Source organism: Chinchilla lanigera, unplaced genomic scaffold (genome assembly GCF_000276665.1).
Source record: "Chinchilla lanigera isolate Chin_1 unplaced genomic scaffold, ChiLan1.0 scaffold00001, whole genome shotgun sequence".
Classification (NCBI taxonomy): domain Eukaryota; kingdom Metazoa; phylum Chordata; class Mammalia; order Rodentia; family Chinchillidae; genus Chinchilla; species Chinchilla lanigera.
In genome coordinates, this window is record NW_004955402.1 from 7,691,725 (window position 1) to 7,707,115 (window position 15,391).

Consider the following 15,391-nt stretch of genomic DNA (forward strand, 5'->3'; position numbering starts at 1 on the left):
GTGCTCAGTCATCAAGATGTTTCAAAATTAGACTGTACCATCCTTGGCATTTACACAAGTGATCAGCAATCTTTTTCTGGAGGATTCGACAGTAAACATTTCTGGCTTTCAGGCCACGTGGTCGCTACTGCAGGTCCTCAGCTCTGCCACAGAGTGAAAGCTGCGGCAGACAACCCGGGAATGGATAAATGTGGGCCGCTGACTTGGCTTACACCGGGGTTTCTAACTTCTGGTTTAGATCATGCCCTATCTTCTTGCCATCTGAAGTCAGGCAAACAAAAACATGCTTTACTGATACAATTTTATTAACTACAGGTACATATAAAACTGCTCTTCCACAGCTAAAAATAATCCACAAGTCATCATAATTTCAAGTTATACATATCAACTAGATTTATAAAATGTACAAGATAATCAACATTTTATCTTCACTCATCGGAAGGCTTAATGAGAGCAGCGTTCTTCTTATATTTTTCTGTAATCTCTCTAATATTTTCCAAGAGATCTTCAGACATGCATTCTTCGTACTCTCTATCAACTTTAGGAATCTGCTCCTCAAGATGTTTCTAGTGAAAATAAACAATAGTTAAAGTAAGAACATTAATGTTGAAAGTGTGAAATTTACAAGGAGAGTAGACTGTTTGTGAAATAAAAAGAATATTCTCTTTTGTTGGTGGGGGGGTAGTATTGGAATTGAACCTAGCTAGGGAGGGCCTCTGCGCTGAGCTATATCCCTGGTTCTTTTCTTATTTTTCATTTGGACACAAGGTCTTGCTAAATTGCCCAAGCTGGGCTTCAACTTTCGATCCTTCTGCCTCAGTTTCCAGAGTACTGGGATTACAGTCACGTGCCACTAGGCTCAACTAGTTTTTAGGACTCTGTACAACAAGTTGGAGGCATAGTTTTATTGTTGATCTTTTTAGCTATGTGAAAAGTGGGGATAAGGTTAAACAAACTTCATGTTTCAGAAATTCTTTGTTCTCTGTTTAAATGAAGCGACAGAAAGGAAAAACAACTGATGTGCTTCCATCTTTTTTTTTTTTTTGTGTTTCCATCTTAATGAAGCCCTCATGTCCTAATATGCTTTCAGTAGAAAGACATCATTATCTACTGCCGATGTAAAAAATCACTGTATGTTGTTTATGTAAACAAAACATTATTTTATAAAGTGCATGTGTTCTACCCCTTACCGCAGCACTAGACAGAATTCTTCTGATACTTTTTTACTAGATGTTTTCAATAGAAAGAAAATTTATCATTTAATTTCTGCACAGGCAAAGCAGAAATACATCAGAGTTTTAAAAACCCCCTCAGAGGACAGGAAGAGACGCTCACACGCACCTCCACGGACCCCACGTGCATGGCCACCATCTCTAGCAGACGCTGCAGGTTACTCCCCACTTTCCTTCTTTCTTCAGTTGTGGTCTGCACAACTAGCTGGTACCTGTGGAATAAAAACTATTCAAGTTGCCTAGAAAATAAATTAATATACCAGGTCTCCTGAGCTCACACCCTCTGTCCATACTCAATAAAGCCAGGCAGTGACTGGTCTAGGTACTGCCTAGTACATATGTAATTATGGAGGGCTAACTTTCAATCGCTGACACACAAGTAACATATTCAAAGATGCTTTGTAAGGAATAAAAGCAGACAGCACCGAAACCTCATGCTTCAACATAGAATGCTATCAACTTTTTTTTGTGATGCTGGGGACTGAACCAGCATTTCCAGCATGCTAGGCAAGAGCTCTGTATCTGGGCTACATCCCCAGTCCCTAGTGGTTTTATCGGAGTTTCCAAGGGATCAGAAGAGAAAATTTTAAGTATGGTGAATAGAAATCTTACTTTTATTCAAATCCAAAGCAAACTAGAGATCAAATAAACTTTCACTGAGTTTTTTATCCCTCTACTACAAATAAAGATATGAAAAGGTGTAACATTTTGAAGCATTTGTAACTTTAATGTAAAAAATTTTCAGTTATTTGAGGGCCTTGTAAGATTTTTAAAATGTGTACATATTTACATAGATGTACATGGAAGACTATGGATTAATTATTCAGTATGTTGATTTTATTTTTTATTTTTTTTATTTTTTTTTATTTTGGTTTTTCTCCGGTACCAGGAACCGAACTCACGACCTTGCGCTTGCCAGAGTATGTTGATTTTATATAGGCCTCACAAGAGAATTATTTACACAAAGGCAGAGTACGCTTTTTTGTGCTGGGAATTGAACTCAGGACCTTGTGCTGGCCAGGCAGGCGCTGTACTGCTGAGCTATATCCCCGGCCGAGTGAGAGTACTTTTTAAGGAATGGATGTCACTATTTTCAGCTATAGTTATTAGAGTATGGCTAAAATTTTTTCTAAGTAAGTGTTAAAAATCAGGTAGTGATGTGAGCACAATGTAGTAATGTGAGCAGAATGCAAATTTCATGTCTGCCGATGCCAATTTCTTCCTTGGTGAATGCAGAAAACAGTACCCAGCTGGATCCAGACTTCAAGGAATCTAAAAAGCACATGTGAGCACACACCTCACACATGTCCCATGGGCCTCCGCTCACGGCATCTGTGATCAGCCCCTTGTGCCCACAACTGGCCTCACAATTCGCATCCCATCCCCAGGTAACCCTCCTTCTGCTTCTGCCTGGAAACCCACAGGCACAGCTCCTGGGATGCCCGTTTCCTGGGGCAGACTGCAGGGCTTCTAAGGTGAGGAGTGTCAGACTACTGCAGCATTTATGTTTTTCTTAGCTACGTGATGTGTGTAGAGCTGAGCTAACATTTTATTAGGTTCTCACCACTGTTTGTGTGCGTCTTTGATGGAGTTTTTGAGTATCACGCCCTAAGACTAATTTTCCTGTGAGTCTTGTGATTTTTACAGCATTACTTTGTGTGGTGTAGCAGTTATTAGTAAGGCGGGTGTTATGTTACTGTAAGTTATGATTTATAATCACATCATGATTTATAATAATCCTAACTTCTAGAAAATATAATTAAAATATGAGCTTAGTAGGATTAAAACTTACTACCAAGTAGCCAAAGTTATTTAAATTGATTTAAAATTGTGTGATTTAAAATTGTATGTTGTGGGGCTGGGGATGTAGCTCAGCGGCACACCACCTGCCTGGCAAGTGCAAGGTCATGAGTTCAATCCCTGGTACCAGAAAAAAACAAAAACCAAACCAAACCAAACCAAACAAAAAAAAAGGTATGTTGTTTCAGGGATTAAAAGGCATTTATGAATTAGCTGTAAGATGAATGATTTCTTGGTGGGCAAACTATAGCAGTGGGGGGACGCATCTCAGGTTTTAAGTTGCTCTGTTTACGTTGTAGTCACCACTCTCTTCAGTCCAAATAGCTGTGTAATTGAAATTATGGCGAAAAATTAGGTCTGGCTTGTCCGAAACGTTACATAAATGAGCACGTGCACCCTGGCCAGGGGACTCACTCCCGCTGCACGGCGTCCAGCGCGGCCATCGCCTCGCTGAGGCCCTCGTTCACGGCGCTCTCCAGCAGGTGCTTGTGCTTCTCCAAGGACTCCAGCTCGCTGGCGCACTTCTCGTCCTCCTCCTCAGCTTCCTGCCAGGAGAAGGTCGTGGTCATGGGTTGGGGATGTTCCTACTTTACACACTCAAAGTGGACTTCAGAAAGTTCACGTGAAGCCTTAAAGCAATCAGGCTGCACCGTCTGTATTCTCTGGATGCGCACTGCTTTACACCTGGGAGACCTTTAGTGCTCCTTTGGGAATTCTGGGCTACAAACACATGCGGCCCTACCGAGAGGCCTGGATGGCATTCCATGTCGCAGTGTCTTCAGGTTGTACAGGGAACTCTGCTAATTCTTCTCACGAACATGAACTGATCTAAGTCACTGTTTCACAGAGGTATTGACCGTGCACAGGCAAAGCAGCCCTGACTCCTCAATGTCTAGGGCTGGGGAGAGGAAATATGTGTGAGAATCATAAACTCATTTAACTGCTTCAGAAAATAAACCCAAGCCTTCTCAGGAGGATATCTGATAACTGAAAATGACTTCCAAATGTCTCATACTATACATGTAAATCATATTTTGTGATATATAAATATATATATATATATATATATTTTTTTGTCTTTTTGAGACAGGGTCTCGCTGTGCAGTCCAGGCTGGCCTTGAGCTCACTTTATAGCGCAGGCTCGTCTTGAACTCACAACAATCCTCCTGCCTCAGCCTCCTGAGTGCTGGGATTACAGGTGTGCGCCACCATGCTCGGCTTGTGCTATATTTTCTACAAATTTCACACTGCTAACAAAATGTAGAAGTCCTAAGTATTACTGGGGTCCAGGAAAGAAGTTTTCAACTCCTGATACTTTGGTGGCATAACAAAGTAAAGAAAAATAATGATGTGGTTAAAATTTTCATTGAAATTGTGGAAGCAGCAATGAATTGAGTCATCTGAAAACTTTTCTAACTAAATGCTGGATGGATAGAGGGTGGTGTACAGTAGTGGAAGATCAATCTTATCTTCCTGCCTGCTAGTGTTCATTTTGGTGGCCTTTGGAATTTGGCCAGAAAAGCCAGTTTGCGATGACCCCAGATCAGCAATGACATACACAAAAGACCTTGCTGGGGCTCAAGCTTTAGCAGTACACAGCACTAAGTCTCTACAAGAAAGCAGAGAGGTCTGAAACGTGCGCTTTGCAGGATACCGAGGCACACACTGGTATCAAGCACACAGTATCAGACAATGGACTAGGAAATGTGTTCTACAGGGAAACGGCAAAAGCCTTTGAAAGACGAAACACAGTTGTTCTTTATATAAACCACGGAATAGGCCTAACTAAAACAGACGCTAGAATATTGCCGCAAGACCTCAGTTTTGATGTCAGAACGCGCGTGTGGTCAGTCCATCACAGTAAGCGTAATCTGGCGAAGTTCTCACCTTAACTTTTTGTTGGTAAAGATCATCCAGCTTTTGAACTTCTTCCTTCAGAGTTCTCACACTTCTCTTGCTTTCTGTTATCATTGTATTCAACTTGGAGAAAAAAACTTTGGGTGAGAAATCAACTACAGATCAGAGAGATTCTAACAAGTTACTCAACTTTCTGTTTGAACACTTCATTTCTTCTGGTCCTTTTAGGGACTCTGTCTAACCTATCATTTGTCTAAAAATTTTATTATTCCTTAAAGAGGGATTAATTTTAAACTTTAAGGATACAAATATCTTTTTCCACTGGCATCTGTGGTAGTGCTTTACAAGCTACACGTTATTAATACTTTTTACCAATTTATCCGTAAGTATGGAATGTTTTTGTTTTCCAGATTCATTAGATTATATACATTAGCTTTATCTTCATTAGGCTTTTGTTATCTAGGTTCCATTTGCATTTTTTTTTTTTTTGTCTTTTTGAGACAGGGTCTCACTATATAGTTCAGGCTGGCCTTGAAATCATTTTTTTCCCCCCCCTGGTACTGGGAATCGAACTCACAACCTTGCGCTTGCCAGGCAGGCGCTTTGCTGCTGAGAGAAATCCCCAGACCCTTGAAATCATTCTGTATCCCAGGCTGGCCTCAAACTCACAGCAGTCCTCCTGCCTCAGCCTCTTGAGTGCTGGGATTACAGGCGTGCACCACCACACCAGCCTCCATTTGCATATTAGAGAAAAGTGTTTATATTAATTTTGTTGCATAATGTCTGGTATTTGGCTGCAGTCACGTATTCTTCCAAAAAGGAATGAAATAACCAGTTAACTGTGTTAAAATTTGAGTTCTGAGATCAATTGAAATGAAAACTGATGGTATGTTTTTTTTAAATTGGGGATAAACCCAGCCAAGGGGCGACCCACCCCTGACCTGTATCCTCAGCTGTTTTATTTTTTGAGACAGGGTTTCACTCAGTTGCCTAGGCTGGCCTTGAAGTTGTGATCCTTGTGTCTCAAGCCTTCCAGAGCACTAGGACTGCAGACGTGAGCCACCCACCCTGGCTTCTTGCTGGTATTCCAGACCCTTTTCTCAGCCTGGAATACTGGTCCCACTGTAGTCTCACGCACAGTAGTCCAGGAAGAGCAGTCTGCCGATACTGAGCACGACCAGGCCCTGTCCATCTGGACAGTCTTGATTTCTTTCTTAACCTTCACAAAGGACCGCTGGGCTGTTTCCACACTCCAGTCCACTTTTTCTACTCTCACTGCAAAACCTTCAGTTTGATTTCTTATCATCTACTGCGTAGCTATGACTGGGTCTCTTAATTCCATGTTTCTGCTGTCATGTGCCTCTAATCTGTTCTTTCAGATGCCAACACTGTCAGCTTTCTGTCATACACAGATGCCTACCATTCTTTTTTAACAATCTTCAGTGGTCCCCGCTGCCTGCAGAATAAGTCCCACTAGTAAGCGGAACAGATGAGCCCTTCCCGGTCAGCTTCCGGGCTCTTCCCATAGCCCACGTCCTCATGGCACTCCAAGACCACGCTGTGCTCCGTGGTTCCTGGGCCACTGGGGAGCCGTGTGCACGCACCTGTGCGCACAGCTCCTCGTTAGTCACACATACGGTGCATACCTTAGGGGTAATGTGAGAAGCCACAGCACGCTCTGTTACACTACACGAACGTTATGCGAGGACAAACTGCTTTTCACGCCCACTGTCCCAACTGAGGCAGCGTTCACAAGGTGTGCACTGCACGACATCAGTGTCATCAATGTCTACTACGGGACTGGGAACACAGGCACTCAAATACAGACCTGCTGAGTCAACTTCAGTGACAAATACTTAACTTTAATCATTATGTTTATACTCATAAACATGATAGATTTAATTTTTTCTTTCTTTCTTTTTTTATTTTTAATTTGGAGTCGTGCGTTTTGCTCTGTAGCCCAGGCCGGCTTCACGCTGTGTAACCCTCCTGCCTCAGCCTCCCAAGTGCTGGCATTACTGGTGTGTGCCACCATGCCTGGCTACTTCCCTCCTTTTGTGACATTTCTGTCAGGCTGTGGTATGAGAGCTATCCCGGCCTTATGAATGACCTAGGTCTCCATGCTCTGTGATGATTTATATGTCCTGAAATGACTTTTTGTATTTGAAAACACTGAACTGTAAAAAAAAAAAATCACCGTTACTAGACCTTTTTTGAAAAGCCAACTGCATTTCTGTTTACTTAATTCTTAAATACTTTTCAACAGATTAGTTTTATTATTCCAATTTATTAATACCTGTATAACCTTATTACTTCTAATTGCTTTTTGGGGGTAGTAGGGGTCAAACCCACGGACTCTCTAGCACTAAATTATGTCCCCAGCCCATTTCTTTTTTTTAATTTTAAATTTTAAGACAGGGTCTCACTAAATTGCTCAGGTAGGACTTGAACTTGAACTCCTGCCTCAGCCTCCATAAGTGCTGGGATTATAAGTGAGCTCCACCACACCCAGCTTCCAATTATTATTTTGTCCTATGCCTTCTTAACTTGGCTAACCTGTCAGGCAGAAGAGTTTTAGGCTTCAGAGTCTTAGCACACGGCATTACTGACTGCACCCTTCTTGGAAACGCTTCCCTACTTTGGCTCCTCTGGCACATTCTCTTCTCCCTGTCGGGTTATTGCTCGGGATTCGCTCCTCAGCCACGTTCCTCTGTGCACTCTAGGAAATACCACCCACACCCATGGATTCCGTTACTGTGCACTGCGAGGACCCTCAGGACGGGGTATTCAGCCCGACGCTGTGACATCTGTAACTTCGGCCCCCTCCTGGACGCCCCACAAGCTGCGAAGTTCAACGTCTCCAGCACTGTGCTAGGCACCTGCTACTCTCTCTCTCCTCTGAGAGAGCACTGCAGTCCATTTAGTGCCTGCACCGGAAGCCTGGAACTTCTTTCTCCTCACACTCGCATGTTTAGTCATGAAATCCCTGGGCTTCACCTCCTAAAGTATCTCCTAAGCCTATTCCCCTCCCACTACTTCGATTACAAATGCTTTGGCTTAGTCTCTGGCCATTTTCAGGTGCATCTCTTCTATGAAACATTTTCCTACAGCTCAGAAGTTTTCCAAACATGCAGATCTGATTAGCATAATTGCATGCAGCACTCTTCTCCAAATGGAGGTCCCTGAAAGGTGTATTTATCTTTAGAACACCAACAAGAGGCCTAGACTATAGTAGCTATTTCATCATTTCTTTTCCTGCTATAGCCTTTAAAAAGTTTCAGATCAACGAGAAAGATCTCTCAAGTGTCCTTCAAAGCCTCCTGCGCTCATAGGTGGGGCTTTTTGGAGGTGGCTGGATCTAGGGTGTGTGACTCATGGTGCAATGCTAGGGTCAAGGGCACTAGGATGAAGGGTGTGTGATAACTGAATGGTTTTAGCATGGTTCTGGGTGATAATGGAAGCCCCATCCTGCTATAAGCTCATAGCCTGGATGGACTATAAAGGGAGAGGGCAGGCAGGCCTACAGCTGTCGTCTGCCTGCCCGCCATAGACTCTTTTTTCTCTGCCAGGTCACCCTGCCTTGGAACCCACTCACTACAGACTGAAACAGTGTGACCTAGAGATAAACCTTTTCTCCTTCAACTTGTGGGTGTCAGGCATTTTGCCTCAGCAAAGAGAAGTGACTATGATGTTCAATTATGTGGCCCCTACTGTTTGGATTCACACCTTTTTGAGAATTTATAAGGGTCAGTGCCAATTCCAGCAAAAAAGTGAATTAAACTGGAGCAGGCTAGAGAAAGACTTCACCTCAAATAATTATGATTCCCATGGAGCGCCTGTGAAGGCAGTCCTACTTCCTTTCCTTCTTTCCATAGACGGACATTTCAGAAACCCAAAAGCACAGTTAACAATAGTACGATAAAACACATTCTCGTGCTCTTTCTATTGGGAGTCTCAAAACTACTTTTAGTTCCATTTCTCTTTTTTTTTTTTGGTACCGGGAATCGAACTCAGGACCTTATGTTTGCCAGGCAGGTGCTTATGCCACTGAGCTATATCCTCGGCCCCTCAAAACTACTTTTAAAATCAAGTTCTATGGCTATTGAGTTCTCTAGAAATTCCAAGGTCTAGAATGAAAACTTACAAAAACAAACCTGTTAAGCTATCACAGTTAGCTCTGTCACAGTTCACTCTTAACTGCTAATGATACATATCTACTTTTCAGGCAGCCACCTCAAATCTATTTTAATATAAAAAAGGATATTAAATTGTTTTACATTACAGAGGTAATTTTCTCTGCCAAGCCCAAAGACACAGACACAGACACACACACACACACACACAGAGAAATTTTGCTTCAGACCACTTTATCATACTGACAAGTAAAGCATGGGATGTTTAAATTAGTTATTAAATTATTCAAAGTATTTCTCTAAAGGTTATATCCACCTTTTTCTTTTGCATAATTTTAATAAAAACTTAATTCTTACCAGTCATAAACTACAAATGGGCTGGGTGTGGTGGTGCACACTTGTAATCCCAGCACTTGGGAGGCTGAGGCAGGGGGAATCACTGTGAGTTTGAGGCCAGCTTGGGCTAGCAAGACCCTGTCTCAAAAAAACTAAAAAACAAAACAAAACAAAACACTACAAATGATTTCTAATTTTAGGTCTAAGAAAGCTTTGCTCTAAATGAGTCTGTTTCAGTACTTACTTGTTCTAACGTATCCTCCAAACCCATTTTTTTATTTAGAGCTTTATTAATTTCTTCTTCATTTTCGTTCAGGAGTTCCTTGAGAGGTACCTATAAAACACAGAGGAATACGGGTGACATAAGATGCGTAGTCACAAAATTTCTTACAAGGCATCTACACAGCTGTGATGAGTTATTTTTGGAGGGAGAAAGCCATGGTATTTTAAATCTTGAGATACCAAGCACAAGAAAATAAAACTAATGTTTAATGTAATTTTTGTAACTGAGGAATATCAATTACTTTTTGTTTGGAATACTTGCAAAGTTCTGCTCATTTGTTCTGGAAATTGATAGATATTATGTAAACATTCTGCAAGAGCATTAAGCTCAAAGCAGTATTTTTTGGAAAACAATTTACATATAAAGTTATATTGTTACAGTCTCCAGATGCATCAGTTTCTCTTAATTTTTTTCAATTGTTTAGTCTCATAATTCTTTGCTTGTTTTTCTTATTTTTTTCAAACTGCATCCAGCTTTATTAAACACACTTTTCCTAAATAATCATGGTATTTCAGGCAGGACATGGGCGCACATCTGGCTACTGACTTCCTTTCAACACTATATTGTGTTGCTTCTCATTATTTCTCACATTTTAAAATAGTTAAACTGGGCAATGCACTTGGGCCCCTTCCTGTCTCTCAGGAGCTGTGTTTCTCCCTCAATAAAATAAAAAAAAAAAAAAAAGAAAATGAAAACAGCTAAACTGAAATGGGTTAGAAGAAATATCACTTAATAGCCAGGTGTGGTGGCGCATGCCTGTAAGCCCACCACTTGGGGAAGCTGCGGCAGGAGGATTGGTGTGAGTTCAAGGCCAGTCTGAGATACTAATAGTGAGTTTAAGGCCACCCTGTACTACACAGTGCAACACTGTCATGAAAAAAACTCCCAAACATAACTCAATATTCAACTTTTTTTTGGTTTTGTTTTTTTTCTGGTACCAGGAATCGAACTCACTCGAGCTTGCCAGGCAGGCGCTGTGCCGCTGAGCTAAATCCCCAGCCCCAATATTAAACTTTTTAAAGTGTGCATTTTAGTGGCATTTAGTACATTCAATGTTTTGTAAATAAAACCTCTAATTCCCCAAATTCCGTAACTCCAAAAGAAAACCACATATCTACATCTTTTGAAGTTGAGTTTCAATTTTGAACTTTTTCTCTTTTCTTTTTTGGTGCTGGGGATATAACTTGGGCCTTGCACGTCGGCATGTGCTCTGCCACTCAGCTGCAGGCCTGGCTCCACGCGCTCCTTCCTGAAAGATACATCTCTTTACGAACTTCTTTGCAAATACAAACACTTGGAATTATGTTTTATTAATTCTTTCTTACTATTTGCAGAGATCACAGTAAAACTGCTTTTCTGAGCATAGGCACTCCTTTTGCACTAGGTAGCCTTTTCTAGGGGCTCTGACCCAGGTAATCACGCTCTTACTGGTGAGAGAACGGCCTACCTGTCCACTGACAGAAATGATGTATCTAGTTAGCCAGCAGCAACTGCCGTGAGAAACAACTCGGTCAGCAACCGACTGCTTGCTGGATACCTGGTGTCACTACTGAAAATGAGTCTAAGGTTGGCATGTGGCTCAGAGGTAGAGCCCTTGCCTCGCATGTGTGAGCGCTGGGTTCCATCCCCAGCACTGCCCTAGGCCTACATGCACACACACACAAAAACCCCAGGCAAGTAATTCTAGCTTGATTTACCCAATGAAGTAGTGATTTTACCTGGGTATTTTATCTCCATAGCTGGTCTGGAACATGATATGCATTCAAATATTTGCTGAATGAATAAGTAGTTCTCAAGGGAAGAAATGTATAGCTTTTGGTTTTCATTTACATTCTTCTATTAACAATAACAAGTACTTGGAAAACTGTCATGATGCACACACATAATGAAATCTGCTAACAACCGAGAAGCTGTGACAGTACACTTCAGGAATTTCTTCTCAAAATTTGGCACAGCTTTCCCCTGGCTGGCTGCTGGTGTTCCTCAATGATCCACTTTACATTTTATGCCTTCCTGTGTCCGTGTGCCGGAACTCTCCCCACAGGCCCCACAGACATTTCACCTTGCAAGATTTCATCCCATGGTGGCGCACGCCTGTAACCTCAGCACTTGGGAGGCTGAGGCAGGAGGATCACCGTGAGCGAGGCCAGCCTGGGCTACACAGTGAATTCAAGGCCAGCCTGAACTACACAGTGAGACATTGTCTCAACCTTCCCACCTCCTTCCAAAAAAAACCCAACAAAAAATGATTTCATTTCAGGTCCCCTTCTCTGTGGAGCCTTTTTCTGCTACCTGGGAAGAGTTGTTCTTGCTACTATACCTTGTAAGGAATTCTAATAATGCATATATTTGGCATTATTTATTATTTATGCATGCTTTACTTCCCTGAGGGACTACAATCATCTTGAGAGAAAAAGTTGAGTAACTTTTATATGGTCCTGAAGTCTGTTTGGTAGATAATCAAATCTCCTGGGCCTGGTGGCAAACACCTGTAATCCCAGTACTTGGAAGGAGGAGCGTTGTGAGTTTGAGGCCAGCCTGGGCTACAAAGTGAGCTCAAGGCCAGCCTGAACTGCATAGCGAGACCCTGTCTCAAAAAGACCAAAAAAAAAAAAAAAAAAAAAAAAAAAAAAAAAAAAAAAAAGGGAAAAAAAAGAGATAATCAAATCTCTTGCTGGACAGTGGTAGAGAGGAAGAAAAGATTCATAACTTGAAGAGTTAGGTATAATAAAGACAAAGTTCCTAGTAGCACAAAGGACAAAAAGGTTTGGTATTTTATTTCCTTGCGTAGCAGTCCTGGGTTACGGACATACCAAAGTTTAAACTTTTCAGACACCAATCAGATAATGTACTTACATAAACTTGTGCCCTGTATTTGACAAGGCAGTTGGCACCAGCTTCAGGATTAAACTTAATTTCAAAGTCGTAACCTTTGGAATTCTCTGCACCTTTTGGGATTAGTTTCAACTTTCTAGCCATTTTGTGATATTCTGCTAATTGTGTTTCAATCTGTAAGGAGAGAATACAAAAGAAATGTTAAAAATAAAGCAGCCCTATTCCATACGGCTTTCAACTGGCACTTCTGTAATCTTATACAAAATGTTATGCCAATTTTTAGTAACTTAGTAATTTTTTAAAGGGTGGCAGTTTAAAAATGTACAAAGAATGGAAGGTTTTACTTTAACGGCCATATCTTTATATTGCTTATTAGTAAGTAGGAAGTCATTTACACTGCTGTCCCGTAGTACAGTGTTTCTCTCGGGACCACGAGGTATACAGGCCTGCCGATACTCAGCGGCCCTAGGAGAAGTCTCTTCTGTCCTTCCCCCGCGCTTCCTTATTCGTGCCCAACTGCAGGAAGGGCAGCTACGCGGCACACATGTATGTGTCTCTGGATTCTCCTTTCCACAGACCTTTCTCAAGCGAGAACCTGTCAGGCACTTTTCTGATGAACCCAGAGGCAGCTGCAGTATCTACCTCAACAAGGAGCCCTGAAGACCGAGCTGACACGTGAGATAAAAAGTAGTACAGGAACAGGACAGGTGAAATTCTTACACTGGCTTTTTCATCCCACTGCCAGCCTGAAGGCTCTCCCGGCCAGCTCTCAGCTTTGCAGCGCCATAAGCTTTCTGTGTGCTCTCCACCCTCCTACTCTGCCCACCCCGGGCCACCGCTTGCTACTTTACAGACTGCTTTTAACACAATGCGTAGAGCGGCCCCACCTGTAATTGCAGCACTTGGGAGGCTGAGGCAGGAGGATTATCAATTTTGAGGCCAGCCTAGGCCACACTGTGAGACCCTTTGGGAGACAAACAAACCTTTTGGGAGACAAAACCAAAAACCACAGCAGGCTTTTTTCTTTTTGCAGCCTGGCTGTCCAAATAAAATATGTCATCCCCTTTGGGTACATCAAATGCTACTTTGTTAAACTTGAGAGCTCGCCTAGTCTAGACATTCCTAATTTCCCCTTCCCACATAGTGCGTGAAAGGTGAGGTACAAGGATGCAGCTCCTTTCAGACACACAGATCTCACCTGACCACACTCTTTTTGCATAAGCAAATGGAAGTGAGGAGAGGTCAGATGACATGCTGCAGTCACAAGTGGTTAGCAGCAAATCCAGGGCCCAAACCTCAAATTTTAGGTTCAAAGACTGAACCTAAAGGCTCACCCTCATAGGCTATCTTTTTTCGTTTGGTGCTGGAGACTGAACCCAGGGCCTCCACACTACCGTGAGACAGAACTCCAATCCCTATTTCTTATAAATGCATACTGCTTGCTCCTTCACATATGGGACAGAGTTTACCTAGAAGGGTCAGGAAGATGACAATGTAGGTGGCTGGAGCAGAAGCAGGGCTATGGCAGAACAGCCACCAGTGAAGGTGCTTACCGCCCTTTCCATGTTGAGAATCCCAAGTGCGGATGTGTGCAATACAGACTTTAATAATGTTAACAGTTAAGTCCTGAACGACTAAGAAACTATGTGCATTATGCATATAATGTACTTTCTGATGGGATCAGAATAAAAGACTAGTATTGGCTCCTTAGGTAAACAGAGCTGCTCTGAACAACTGGTTTCATTTTAACAATGGTGAGACACATATGTAATAAATACTGTATTATGGAATATGCTGGAGGTAACAGGATATGAAAAGTCATTGCCTTTGGAGCAAAAGTTAGAAGCTAAATTTTTCTCAGTTTAGATTTTAGAACTACATTTGCTGACAAACAAACATAACTAAAAAAACAAAGGTGAAAAATTTCAAACCAGAACTTAAGCCTGCAACGCTCGTCTCGATTTTTCTCTTTTAAAGCCATGCTTTCTGTGGGACACAAATCGACTTGTCCCGACTCCTCCAAACACCGCAGCTCCAGAGGCAGGGGAGCGGGGCGCTCCTCCACACTCTTAGGAGAGCGCTGCCTGCGCACACCTGTTGCACACCCAAGGTGACGCTGGGCACTCTTCTTCCTCACTCGCAGGAGGTCCTGCTCCGTCTCCCATGGCCTGGCATCCGGGCTCACGTCCACCTGGAGCAATCTACCTTGGTCCACAGATATTACCCCAGCCCTCCTTTCCTTTCCATTACTCCTTTCCTCTCTGTATTTCTGTGGTTATTTCAGCCTTGGGTTCCCAGGACTGTAGTTTAGGAAAGCTTCTCTGGCGACTGCCTCTTACCCCAGAACCTTCTCTCTGGTGTGAATCCTTGCATAGCCTGCGCATCTCTGTCTGCTAGCTGCTCAAGCTAATGCTGAGAGTCAGGGCATAGTAGAGTGTTTGGGTTACAAAATATGGACCAATGCAAATATTTTTACCTCTTATCATCTTTCCCTTATTATAGGATCCTTAGTCCCATTTTTATGTTTGTTTTTTGTTTTTAAATCATTTTAATGTTAACTGACTTTCTTATCGTAAGACATTAAGCTGACTCTTTCTTCTGATAGTTAATAAACTTTTGTTGACTACAGTATAGTTTACTCAGTCTACATTTTTATAATGGTGGGCCACCAGAAGAGTACTGACTCGAATCTGGCAGCTACTTGATCTTACATCTGAAATTCACTTGGGACTCCTCTGGGCACCCCAGCTGAATCAGTATGTATGAGAAGGTTGAGGGACCCTGGTAAGACCCCTCAGCTTGAGAAATCTCTTGTTCTGGGAGCTGACAGAGTGCTGGGGTGAAGGGAATGGCCCGCTGGACTCCAACCTGGAGGTAACACACAGGAAGGTTCCTTTCCCCACAACACCCCCGCC

The 15,391-nt window shown here is 42.4% G+C and overlaps 1 protein-coding gene across 1 annotated transcript in view; it reads right to left on the reverse strand.

Annotated features, from left to right (window-relative positions):
* Positions 1-284: 284 nt before the first annotated feature.
* The window catches only part of Ndc80 (NDC80 kinetochore complex component), a 36,868-nt gene continuing 21,761 nt past the window's right edge, over positions 285-15,391 (reverse strand). Inside the window, exons 12-17 of the mRNA XM_005372664.2 lie at positions 12,498-12,650; positions 9,603-9,692; positions 4,920-5,012; positions 3,447-3,577; positions 1,342-1,444; positions 285-566 (exon numbers count right to left, since the gene is read on the reverse strand). Coding sequence (XP_005372721.1) covers positions 429-566; positions 1,342-1,444; positions 3,447-3,577; positions 4,920-5,012; positions 9,603-9,692; positions 12,498-12,650 — 708 coding nt within the window. The 3' untranslated portion in view covers positions 285-428. The remainder of the gene's footprint in view (positions 567-1,341; positions 1,445-3,446; positions 3,578-4,919; positions 5,013-9,602; positions 9,693-12,497; positions 12,651-15,391) is intronic.